Source organism: Lithobates pipiens, unplaced genomic scaffold (assembly GCF_037356315.1).
Source record: "Lithobates pipiens isolate NorthernLeopardFrog02 unplaced genomic scaffold, aLitPip1_a1.2 Scaffold_22, whole genome shotgun sequence".
NCBI classification, from domain to species: domain Eukaryota; kingdom Metazoa; phylum Chordata; class Amphibia; order Anura; family Ranidae; genus Lithobates; species Lithobates pipiens.
In genome coordinates, this window is record NW_027507784.1 from 186881797 (window position 1) to 186895624 (window position 13828).

Here is a 13828-nt window from a genome sequence, read left to right on the forward strand (position 1 = left end):
TAGAGGTCTTAATGAGCCAACTTACTTCAGCTGGGCTCATTAACTCTTCCCCTATAGGACTCCCAGCACTCCCCTCTAGTTGTACAAGTCCGCATAAAGCCTGAATCTAGGGCATGCATATTTTCCATCCTGGATACAACCAGGGGATTTTACCTGCCTGCTGCCACATAATATATATATATATATATATATATATATATAAATATATATATATATATATATATATATATATAATGTGTGCTTATTCACATTAAGCTGTATACATATATGACTACACATATATGTGCTTATTTGCCTAGGACTGCATACATATGTGCTTATTTGCCTGGGACTATATGCATATGTGCTTATTTGCCTGGGACTACATGCATATGTGCTTATTTGCCTGGGACTACATGCATATGTACTTATTTGCCTGGGACTACATACATATGTGCTTATTTGCCTGGGACTACATGCATATGTGCTTATTTGCCTGGGACTACATACACTATAGTCCCAGGCAAGGGGACTGGACTTTAACACACAGGACAGTGATCACAGCCCTCAATGAGAGAGAGCTGTGATCACTGTCCTGCCACTAGGCAGAACAGGGAAATACTTTGTTTACAAAAGCATCTCCCCATTCTTCCTCTCTGTGAAATGATCATGTGCACCTGGCGGACATCGAGTCCGTGGGACCCGCGGTCACAGGGATGGCGGCAAGGGCGCACCCATGATACCGCTTCTTAAAGGTGGACGTACCTGCCTACCAGCACCATTCTGCCGACGTACATCTGCATGCGCTGGTCGGCAAGCGGTTAAGCAACATGTATCTATGTAAGCATGTGCTTATGCAACCATGCATTTAGTCAAAACATGAAAGCATGCGTCCCTGTAAACATGCATTTATACAATACGTGCCCATGGAAACATGCATTTAAGCAAGCATGCATTTAGGAAACGTGACTATGCAACATTACACAACATGCATCTATGCAGACATGTATAAACCTGCATCTTTATGCAGACATATATCTTTATGCAACCATGTATCTACAGTGGTGTGAAAAAGTGTTTGCCCCCTTCCTCATTTCCTGTTCCTTTGCATGTTTGTCACACTTAAGTGTTTCGGAACATCAAACCAATTTAAACAATAGTCAAGGACAACACAAGTAAACACAAAATGCAATTTGTAAATGAAGGTGTTTATTATTAAAGGTGAAAAAAAATCCAAACCATCATGGCCCTGTGTGAAAAAGTGATTGCCCCCTAAACCTAATAACTGGTTGGGCCACCCTTAGCAGCAACAACTGCAACCAAGCATTTGCGATAACGTGCAATGAGGCTTTTACAGCGTCCTGGAGGAATTTTGGCCCACTCATCTTTGCAGAATTGTCCTAATTCAGTTACATTAGAGGGTTTTCGAGCATGAACGGCCTTTTTAAGGTCATACCACAACATCTCAATAGGATTCAGGTCAGGACTTTGGCTAGGCCACTCCAAAGTCTTCATTTTGTTTTTCTTCAGCCATTCGGTGGTGGACTTGCTGGTGTGTTTAGGATCATTGTCCTGCTGCAGAACCCAAGTTCGTTTCAGCTTGAGTACACGAACAGATGGTCGGACATTCTCCTTCAGGATCTCTTGGTAGACAGCAGAATTCATAGTTCCTTTTATCACGGCAAGTCTTCCAGGTCCTGAAGCAGCAAAACAGCCCCAGACCATCACACTACCACCACCATATTTTACTGTTGGTATAATGTTCTTTTTATGAAATGCAGTGTTCCTTCTACACCAGATATACTTGGACACACACCTTCCAAAGAGTTCCACTTTTGTCTCATCGGTCCACAGAATGTTGTCCCAAAAGTCTTGGAGATCATCAAGATGTGTTGTGGAGAAATTGAGACGAGCTTTGATGTTCTTTTTGCTCAGCAGTGGTTTTCTCCTTGGAACTCTGCCATGCAGGCCATTTTTGCCCAGTCTTTTCCTGATGGTGGAGGCATGAACGCTGACCTTAACTGAGGCAAGTGAGGCCTGCAGTTCCTTGGACGTTGTTGTGGGGTCTTTTGTGACCTCTTGGATGAGTCGTCGCTGCGCTCTTGGGGTAATTTTGGGCGGCCGGCCACTCCTGGGAAGGTTCACCACTGTTCCATGTCTTCGCCATTTGTGGATAATGGCTCTCACTGTGGTTCGCTGGATTCCCAAAGCTTTGGAAATGGCTTTATAACCCTTTCCAGACTGATAGATCTCAATTACTTTCTTTCTCAATTGTTCCTGAATTTCTTTGGGTCTCGGCATGATGTGTAGCTTTTAAGGATCTTCTGGTGGACCTTACTGTGTCAAGCAGCTCCTATTTAAGTGATGCCTTGATTGTGAACAGGTGTGGCAATAATCAGGCCTGGGTGTGGCTAGAGAAATTGAACTCAGGTGTGGACAACCACAGTTATAGTATGTTTTAACAAGGGGGGCAATCACTTTTTCACACAGGGCCATGATGGTTTGGATTTTTTTTCACCTTTAATAATAAACACCTTCATTTACAAATTGCATTTTGTGTTTACTTGTGTTGTCCTTGACTATTGTTTAAATTGGTTTGATGTTCCGAAACACTTAAGTGTGACAAACATGCAAAGAAACAGAAAATGAGGAAGGGGGCAAACACTTTTTCACACCACTGTATATGCAACCATGTATCTTTATGCAAACATGTACAAACATGCATCTTTATGCTACCATGTATCTTTATGCAAACGTGTATAACATGTATCTTTAGCAACCATGCGTTTCAGCAACCGTGCGTTCCAGCAACCACGTGTTTTAGCTAGTTTGCAAGCATGCACCTGCTTAACTGTAGTTGACTCCATACTAGTCCTGTAGGATTTAGCCAAGCACATATGCATCCAATGCAGCCTCTATGCTGTTTCAGAACAGTGAAAAAAAGAAAAAATAAGCTTCTGCAGACCAAACGCACACTATACTGGAGACACAATTTCCTAAAGTGCTCCCATGCCCATGTTTTTCCAAACCAGTATATATTTAAACATGCCTTTAAGCAACAAGTTTGCAGGCATGTATACTACGCTGCACCCAGTGGCGGTGCCAGGTGGGTGCTTGGGTGTGCTTTAGTACCCCAAAAATATTGCTAGCACCCCCATTGCTTTGACCACAGTCCTCCACTCTATCAGGTTGCATGAGGGACCGACAACAGCTGCCTCTCCAACTGTAGTGCTCGGTGATCAGCCTCCTAGGGCTGGCAGCCTCTAAAGACACTCCCATGCCTATAGAAAAATAGATTCTTCTGGGACGATAGTGCTAGTGGGCAGAGCGGGCAGGGGTGTAGCTGTCTTACATATCAGTGCTCTCCCTGCCTGAAAATGTACTGGGAGGAGGAGGAGCCGAGATGGTAGCCTAGGCGTCTTTGCCTGCAGCCATGGAGGTAGGTGAGTGCTGAAAAGTTTTCCCTATAGAAATTTCCTCCCTTCTAACCTTTATGCTTGCTGAAGTTATTGCTGATACTTGTGTGCTTGTGTGTGTGTGTGTGTGTGTGTGTGTGTGTGTGTGGGGGGGGGGGGGGGGGGCACGTTGTGTGTATCAATGCTGGTGCCATTTGGGCTTATTTTACTCCACCAATCTTTTTAGTGTGCCCCAAGGTCAAATTTTGTCTATAGAATGGGCTAATTCATGAAAAAACACCCACTTTTGGTCACTCCAACTATTGACAACACCCACTTTTTTACCACACTTATAACAGCACAGCATTAGATCCCCCACATATACCTTTAGCACCCTCACAGCACCTCCAAAATAATTTGCCTGGAGCCGCCCCTAGCTGCTCATCCCCCTCCGAGCAGTAAAAAACACTACAAAGTGAACTGCTATCTGTCCAGGGGTGTATCGACTTACAGTTGAACAGTCCCCCCCTCCAGATTAAGCAGTAAATATGCAGCATATAATCATGGCTTGTCCACACAGTTCTCCCATAGTAAGTAATCACACTTTGTTAGTATCCATGGGCTGCTGTTATGTCTCCGGAGGCCCTGCTGAACCTGTTGAGCACATAGCGACATGGCCGCCCTTCCACTTCCTGCCTATATAAAAACAGAGAAGAAACCACAGCCAACACAACTAAGAAGTACACAGCATGATTAAACAGGCCACCGGGAGAACAGGCAGTCATATCTCTCTTTTTTTTTTTAAAGAGAAACTGCAAACAAATGCAGTGATAGTGGTGAATATGTAGCACTAAACCAAACATATAAACAGTGCAAAGTTAGAGTGAGGTTAATCAAACAAAAAATAAGTGAGAAAAGTCCACATAGAGGTAAATGAAACACCATCTATCATAGATGCCCCAGTAGAAGTCTGTATTGGACGAAACACGTCGGGCGAGGTATTCTATTCCCCCGATTCACAGATTTGAATTTTTGTCACATCCTGTGTAGCTGCTTTTTCCTTGATTCAGTTTAATTTTATAGGAAAGGCGGAATAATTGTTTGTATTTCACATTGCAAACAAATGCAGACTTACCATTCCTGCTGCAGGACTCTGAACATAACAGGAGTCCAATCTTCACCCATCACGGCGAGCTTTGTCATAAAAGACATTCAGAGACTAGGTCCCCCATAATGTGGGGTCCACTCCCCTGGACTTGTATAGCACCCTGCAGGAAAGCACCTTGGTCAGAACAAACACTGCAGGGTTCCATTCCACAGGGTCCAGCGCCATAAGGCTGCATTACAGGCAAACCTCGAGGAATATTCTCTCCTTCCAATGAGGCTCGGGTACCATCCATCCATTTTGGCTAATAGATTTTTCCAGTGGATCTGATTGAAGTCCATGATTCTTAATAGAACTGTCCAGACCTCCAAGTATGCTCCAAGAGCACATGTATCATATCAGTGACCACCACCTTACAGACACTGGCGAATAAAACTGATGTGCTTCCTGTGAAGGAGGGGTTATATATTGGAGGACTTCCTGTTTGATTGATCTACCGGTTTCCATTCATCTATAGGTGGCGTATAACCCAAGTAGTTATTAGTATAATAACCGGCTTTGTGTCCTGTGATGTACGATAAAGAAATATCACAATTGTTGTAAAACATAATAAAGTCCAAATAGTCCAACAAGTGCAAACTGTGTAACAAATGCAATCTTACGGTGTGTGTGCAAACACTGTTCTTAGTGCCCTCTCCAAATCCACACCCTGTGCTCTCGGCTATGCTCTAACCTGGTAGGATGGAGCTCTGTATCATATCAATCAAGCATATGTAATCTTTAACAGCCACTTCACTCCTCTCTATCCCAAACAGCTTCATTAGTTGAAAGTGTTGTCACTGCGCCACTCATGCAAAGAGAATAGAGTAGACCTTAGTGCTCTCCATATATCTGTTTACAATCACACCAAACTATTGAGATGTGTAAAGGAAAGTATTTCATGAGTCTATCAAATAGTCATCCCCACTCCACTAAACCACTAGCATCTGCCCAACAATATTTTTATCCATCTTGGAAATGTTTTTGTATGATTGGATGCAGTTACTGTTCAGCTGACAATTTTCTACCCGGCTCTTTACTCAGATTTTTAATCTAAAGTTTGTTGAGCTGGGTGGTGCCAATAGGGCTAAGCAGCAGGAATTGGGAAAATTTCAAGCTGTGTATGGCAGCCTTTAGTGTTAAGGCTGTAATCATAAAATTGCTTATCTACAGTGCCTTGAAAAAGTATTTATACCCCTTGAAATTTTCGACATTTTGTCATGTTACAACCAAAAACGTAAATGTATTTTATGGTGATTTTATGTGATAGACCAACACAAAGTGGCACATAATTGTGAAGTGATAGGAAAATTATAAATGGTTTTCAACATGTTTTACAAATAAATATGTGAAAAGTGTGGCGTACATTTGTATTCCGCCCCCCTAAGTCAATACTTTGTAGAACCAACTTTCACTGTAATAACAGCTACAAGTCTTTTTTGGGGATGTCTCTACCAGGTTTGCACATCTGGATAGTGACATGTTTGCCCATTGTTCTTCGCAAAATTGCTCAAGCTCTGTCAGTTTGGATTGAGGGCGTCAGTAAACAGCGATTTTCAAGTCTTGCCACAGATTATCAATTGGGTCTGGACTTTGACTGGGCCATTCTAACACATGAATATGCTTTGATCTAAACTATTCCACTGTAGGCGTAGCTCTCACTGTATGTTTAGGGTCGTTGTCCTGCTGGAAGGTGAACCTCCTCCCCAATCTCAAGTCTTTTGAAGACTCCAACAGGTTTTCTTCTAAGATTGCCCTGTATTTGGCTCCATGCATCTTCCCATCAACTCTGACCAGCTTCACTGTCGCTGCTGAAGAAAAGCATCCCCACAACATGATGCTGCCATCATCAAGTTTCACGGTGGGGGTGGTGTGTTCAGGGTGATGTGCAGTATTTGTTTTCTGCCACACATAGCGTTTGGCTTTTTGGACAAAAGGTTCTATTTTTGGCTCATCTAACCATAGGACCTTCTTCCACATGTTTGCTGTGTCCCCCACATGGCTTCTTGCAAACTGTAAATGGGACTTCTTATGGATTTTCAGCAATGGATTTCTTCTTGCCACTCTTCCATAAATGGCAGATTTGTGGAGTGCACGACTTATAGTTGTCCTGTGGACAGATTCTCCCACCTGAGCTGTGGTTCTCTGCAGCTCCTCCAGAGTTACCATGGGCCTCTTGGCTACTTCTCTGATTAATGTTCTCCTTGCTCGGCCTGTCAGTTTAGGTGGATGGCCATGTCTTGATAGGTTTGCAGTTGTGCCATACTCTTTCCATTTTCGGATGATGGATTGAACAGTGCTCTGTGAGATGTTCAAAGCTTGGGATTTTTTTTTTATACCTGAACCCTGCTTTAAACTTCTCCACAACTTTATCCCTGACCTGTCTGGTGTGTTCCTTGGCCTTCATGATGCTGTTTGTTCACTAAGGTTCTCTAACAAACCTTAGAGGGCTTCATAGAACAGCTTTATTTATACTGAGATTAAATTACACACAGGTGGACTCTATTTACTAATTAGGCGACTTCTGAAGGCAATTGGTTCCACTCGATTTTAGATAGGGAAATCAGAGTAATGCCGGCCATACACGGTTCGAATTTCGAAAGAATTTTCTTTCGAAAATCGTATCTTAGAATTTTCGTATTAATTTCGCACCATTAGTGGGCTGCAGCAACAGCCGATTTTCGTGCGGAAATAAAATTTGAGGAATCGGACATGTTGGAAATTTTTAGAAAAACAAACGATTTTCTAATCAATGATGGGAGAATCGTGCGAGAAACGTAATAAGAAAAGAAAATGTTCGGAGATAAACGAAAATTTACTGAGAGAAAAGAAGATTCCCAGCCAAGAAAATTCTTTTCTGCAGCAACATGAGGTGAAATTGAAGGCTTGGTCGGCCAAATTTCGAAAATCAATGGTAGCAGCATCGGATCACAAAAAAAACGAATTTTCTGATTTTGAAAAGAAAATTTGTTCGAAATTCGACCGTGTATGGCCTGCATAAAGGGGATGAATACTAACGCACGCCACACTTTTCACATATTTATTTGTAAAAAATGTTGTAAACCATTTATCATTTTCTTTCCACTTCACAATAATGTGCCACTTCGTGTTGGTCTATCACATAAAGTCCCAATAAAATATATTTACATTTTTGGTTGTAATGTGATAAAATTTGGAACATTTCAAGGGGTATGAATACTTTTCAAGGCACTGTATCTATTCAAGAACCTAGGATAAGGGCCGGTTCACACATCGCATGTAATGCGCAGCACACTGCTGTTCACATTACATGCAATGTCTGTGCGGGTGCGATGTCAGCGATACAGATAGTATGGCTGATATCGCAAACCGCATTCGGTGCAAACATGCACAGGACCCTTTTTTCGGTTCGGACCAGAATCGGATCGCATGCGTGTTCACACATATGTGATCCGATTCATGTCTGAACTGTCAGTTCGCAGTGCAATATGCAAACTGAAATGGGGCTGTCATTAACATATAATGACACTCCCCAGCCGTTTGCATATGGTAGTGTGAACTACAGTGTGCGACGGGTGCGATGCGGGAACCCGCAGTTGATTCGCAGGGTTCTCACATCGCAATAGTGTGAACCGGCCCTTATACTTGTATGCCCTAATGATCTTCCCCACTGTGAATATCCCAAGGATGTAGCTGATGGGACCCAGGTCACACGCTGTGTATCAGAGCTGCTATCAGCAGCTTTTTCTACAGTGATTAATGTTTTAGGTGTTACATTGTTAGTGCTAGGTAAAACATAAACAACCTTAGGTCAACAAAGATAGATACATTATAATATGCGTCCAGCGTCCTGAAAGGGGCCGGGCGCATTGATGGGGGGCAGCACACGTGCGCCCACAGTGCATGGGCGACCACTGGTATTTATGATACAACACAGGCACAGGGGAAATTATTGTTCTAATACAGAGGGGATGGAAGCATTTTATACAAGTGGCTTAACAACCACTTTAACACCTCCAAATGAAAACAACGTATTTTCTATTTTCAGGTTTGTTTTAGCAGCTCTATTAGAAATTCCACTGTAATTAGCTTCCCCGTGACAGTTGTGGTTAATTATAATGTATCTATCTTTGTTGACCTAACGTTGTTTATGTTTTACCTAGCACTAACAATGTAACACCTAAAACATTAATCACTGTAGAAAAAGCTGCTGATAGCAGCTCTGATACACAGCGTGTGACCTGGGTCCCATCAGCTACACCCTTGGGATATTCACAATGGGGAAGATCATTAGGGCATATAAACTTAATCCTAGGTTCTTGAATAGATACAGTGCCTTGAAAAAGTATTCATACCCCTTGAAATGTTCCACATTTTATCATGTTACAACCAAAAATGTAAATATATTTTATTGGGACTTTATGTGATAGACAAACACGAAGTGGCACATAATTGTGAAATGGAAAGAAAATGATGAATGGTTTTCAACATTTTTTACAAATAAATATGTGAAAAGTTTGGCGGGCATTTGTATTCATCCCCTTTACTCTGATTTCCCTATCTAAAATCTAGTGGAACCAATTGCCTTCAGAAGTCGCCTAATTAGTAAATAGAGTCCACCTGTGTGTAATCTTAGCATAAATACAGCTGTTCTGTGAATCCCTCAGAGGTTTGTTAGAGAACATTAGTGAACAAACAGCATCATGAAGGCCAAGGAACACACCAGGCAGCTCAGGGATAAAGTTGTGGAGAAGTAGGGTTCGGTAATAAAAAAAATATCCAAAGCTTTGAACATGGAGCACTGTTCAATCCATCATCCGAAAATGGAAAGAGTATGGCACAACTGCAACCTTATCAAGACATGACCGTCCACCTAAACTGATAGGCCGGGCAAGGAGAATATTAATCAGAGAAGCAGCCAAGAGGCCCATGGTAACTCTGGAGGAGCTGCAGAGATCCACAGCTCAGGTGGGAGAATCTGTCAACAAGTGGTTGCATTTGACGGGCACAAGTGGCTGTGTTTGATTGGGCACAAGTGGCTTGGGGGGGGGGGGGGCAGCACTGCCAATGATGTCAGCTGGAGAGGAGAGGAGAGGAGAGAAGAGACAGAGCCGAAGAGTCATGTGATCGCCGGAAGCTGATGTGTTACCTGTACGGATAAACATATTTATGATAAAACACAGACACAGGAACTTCTTGTCCTAATACCATAGGCATCACTAGCAGGTGGCTATTGAGGCTGGAGTTCCGAATCTAGTGCCCATAGCCCTGAGTCTAGGTTTACCACCTGTCAGCTTAAGAACAGTAAGATAGCTGGAGAGAAGAGTGTGTGTTCTCCTCCCTCCAGCCTGCAGGGGGTGGCAGAGAGCCAACACAGCTCAGTGGATCAGTGTGGGACTGCAGGGAAGTGATGTGTGGTCAATATATGATTATTGAGGATCCAGGAGTGATCGTAATTCTTCCCCAAGCACTGTTGTAGAAGCCCCTTGTGTGTCTGATGCTCCCTGTACTTTGACTCTCACCACCTGTGGATTCCTCTAGTCTGATCTTTCTGCTTGTTTAACTGTCCGCTGTATGACTCTCATCCTCTCCTCTCATTACTGTTCCCTCTGGAAGTGCTGAGCTGCCTCCTGACCCTGAGCCCTCCATGCCTGACTACTAAAAGCTGTCTCTTTTCATGCAAAGTGAACAGTCAGCACCCCCTGCAAATCATCTTTTACAAGGCTTGTGTAAACACTGAAGCAACGAAGGTGTCAGATGGCAGGCCGAAAAGGTGCCCTCTGTATTGTGTGTGTTTATAGCAGGGGTAGATATGGTGATTCTAAAGTCAGCAGAAATCAGAAAATCTCTTGGCATTTGTACAATGCACCATGACAAAGCAGAGCTGAAATAGCTGAATGCAGAATTCACTAATGTGCGGGATATCTGCGATTTGAAATCACACGCCATGATTGGCAATAGACTAGGGAATAACTAGGTGCTATGTTCTGCCCACATCCTAATCCTCTGGTCTCTCTGCAGAGGGCTCTGTTCTGCCCACATACTTATCCTCTGGTCTCCCTGTTGGGTGCTGTGCTCTGCCCACATCCTAATCCTCTGGTCTCTCTGTAGAGTGCTGTGTTCTGCCCACATCCTTATCCTCTGGTCTCTCTGCAGGGTGTTGTGTTCTGCCCACATCCTAATCCTCTGGTCTCCCTGTAGAGTGCTGTGCTCTGCCCACATCCTAATCCTCTGGTCTCCTTGCTGGGTGCTGTGCTCTGCCCACATCCTAATCCTCTGGTCTCCCTGTAGAGTGCTGTTTTCTGCCCACATCCTAATCCTCTGGTCTCCCTGTAGAGTGCTGTGCTCTGCTCACATCCTAATCCTCTGGTCTCCTTGCTGGGTGCTGTGCTCTGCTCACATCCTAATCCTCTGGTCTCCTTGCTGGGTGCTGTGTTCTGCCCATATCCTAATCCTCTGGTCTCCTTGCTGGGTGCTGTGTTCTGCCCATATCCTATTCCTCTGGTCTCCTTGCTGGGTGCTGTGTTCTGCCCACATCCTAATCCTCTGGTCTCCCTGTAGAGTGCTGTGCTCTGCTCACATCCTAATCCTCTCTCCTTGCTGGGTGCTGTGCTCTGCCCACATCCTAATCCTCTGGTCTCCCTGTAGAGTGCTGTGCTCTGCTCACATCCTAATCCTCTGGTCTCCTTGCTAGGTGCTGTGCTCTGCCCACATCCTAATCCTCTGGTCTCCCTGTAGAGTGCTGTGCTCTGCTCACATCCTAATCCTCTGATCTCCTTGCTGGGTGTTGTGTTCTGCCCATATCCTAATCCTTTGGTCTCCTTGCTGGGTGCTGTATTTTGCCCATATCCTAATCCTCTGGTCTCCTTGCTGGGTGCTGTGTTCTGCCCACATTCTAATCCTCTGGTCTCCCTGCAGAGTGCTGTTGTCTGCCCACATCCTAGTCTGCTGGTCTTCCTGCAGAGTGCTCTGCCCAGCAAGGAGACCAGAGGCACAGGAGCAAACATGTGAAATTCTGTGAAGGCATATAAAAATGTCTTTGCATGGACTTACCAGCATTCATAGAGTGTTTGAAGTCAGGAGCACAAAGGGTAGTTTTAAAGTGAAAGTCGGAAAATGAAGTTCACCTAGATCACTTTAGGCTGGCCCCTTTTGCAGGTATAGTTATGTAAAACATTAAAAATAAGTGCCTATACTGTTTAAAATCCAGTAATACACTGTCTAAGCCCTTGTACACACGGTCGGAGAATCCGTCGGAATGTGTCCTATCGGACTGTGTTGTCGGATAATCCGACTGTGTGTGGTATGCATCGGACTGATTCCGTCTGAATATCCGTCGGACCCAATTTTCCAACTTGTTGGAAATATTTTCAGACAAACTGGTCCGATCGGACATACTCTGATCATGTGTAGAGAATTCCGATCGGACAAAGTGCCACGCATGCTCAGATCAAATTCCTACACCAAAGCTATTGGCTATTAGCCTGAACGTAGTCCCGTCGTAACGAAATAACGTCATCACTTTCTGAATGATCGGATTTTCCAACAACTTGGTCCGACCGTGTGTATGCAACAGTTTCGGACACAATCCTTCGGACAAAATTCGTCGGACAAAATCCAACGGATTTGGTTGGCAGAATGTCCGACCGTGTGTATGGGGGCATACCCTGCTTTGCACATACTCAGTTGCTCTCCATTTTTGGCATTGTGCAAAAAATCTGAGCCGCTGGATTTGCTTATAGCCTAAAGATGTACTGCTGTTCAGGGGCTGAAACAGGAGCGTTTCTGGAGGCAATTTACAGCCAACATAAATTTTGGTAGCATAGTTAATAATGTGGAATGTATGTTCCTTCCTAAAGAACTCTTGTTTTTTTATCAAGTTGTTATGGTTAAAGTTCTGCTTTAAGAGTGTCGTGACTTTGCAAGCGGGCTGCTTCCTTCTCAGGTGTGTTAATTGGATATGCTCAAAGATTTGCAGCACAAAAAATGGCTATACTTTATATATTTGAACCCAGACCATGTATATTCTCTTTTGTATAGAATGGAATGAACCTTGCTACCGCTACTGAAGATAACAATCATTTCAGTTTGATGCATGTCCGCTGGCCTTGTCCGCATAAATATTTGTTAACACTATAATATTTTTTTATTCTATAGATCCTTCGCATTTACTATGACCGACTTGTTGATAATGCAGATCGATCTTGGCTTGTTGGATATATCGAGGAAGTTGTGAAAAGCCACATGAGAGAAGACTTTCATCAACTCTTTCAGCATCTAGATTTTAACAATGATGGCAAGGTTGAGGAGGATGACATACGCAGTTTAATGTTTTGTGATTTCCATGACCTTAAGAGGGAAGATACAAATTACAAAGAAATAACCAATTTTGATAAACTATATTCAGTCGTGGAAAGCCATTTGGAAGAATTTAATAACATTAGTAAGAAACCCATGAATTTGGTTTTATTCCGATTTGCGATTGAACATATATGTAGAATATCACGCATTTTGAAACAGCCTCGTAGCCATGCCTTATTAGTTGGCGTTGGTGGAAGTGGCCGTCAGTCCGTCACTCGATTAGCTGTTCACATGGCTGACCAAAAACTTTTCCAAGTGGAAATCTCAAAGAGCTACGGTACTACTGAATGGAGGGAGGACTTAAAACTCATTTTGAGGCAGTCTGCTGAGGGGGAAATGCCGGGTGTTTTTCTGTTTACAGACTCACAGATTAAGAAAGAATCTTTCTTGGAAGATATTAATAATTTGCTCAATGCTGGAGAGGTTCCAAATCTTTTTGCACCTGATGAGAAACAAGAAATATGTGAAAGGATGCGACAGATAGACCGGCAAAGAGATAAACTAAAACAAACTGATGGTAGCCCTCTTGCCCTTTTCAACTTGTTCATTGACCGTTGTCGGGATCAGCTGCACATCGTTCTTGCAATGAGTCCTATAGGAGATGCATTCCGAAACCGACTCCGGAAGTTTCCAGCTCTTGTTAACTGCTGTACAATTGATTGGTTTCAGGTAATTTTTTAAATATCATTACTATTAAATTTTGATTAAACACATGCATTTACTTATGGCACGTGACCATGTGAAAAAATACAATGGATAGTTGTGATTTAGGGATCGTTTACACCAGCCTGCTTTGTGCTTTGTGCTGGGGTAGGGGCAGATGGTGAAGTGCATTGTTACAATGCATCACACTGTTTACTTTTTTTTTTTTTTTACTTTTTTAACTTTATTGAACTGTTATAACATAATACTACATGCATTGTGGCATGTTCTAACACGCAGTGGTGTAGTGACATACAGTGTGGTGAGT

General features: G+C 43.2%; 1 protein-coding gene across 2 annotated transcripts in view; it reads left to right on the forward strand.

The window, feature by feature from the left end:
* Window positions 1-13828, forward strand: part of DNAH7 (dynein axonemal heavy chain 7) — a 498098-nt gene that overhangs the window by 260710 nt on the left and 223560 nt on the right. For both annotated transcript variants that reach the window (XM_077448738.1, XM_077448739.1), the window contains exon 40: window positions 12655-13527. In XM_077448738.1, coding sequence (XP_077304864.1) covers window positions 12655-13527 — 873 coding nt within the window. The remainder of the gene's footprint in view (window positions 1-12654; window positions 13528-13828) is intronic.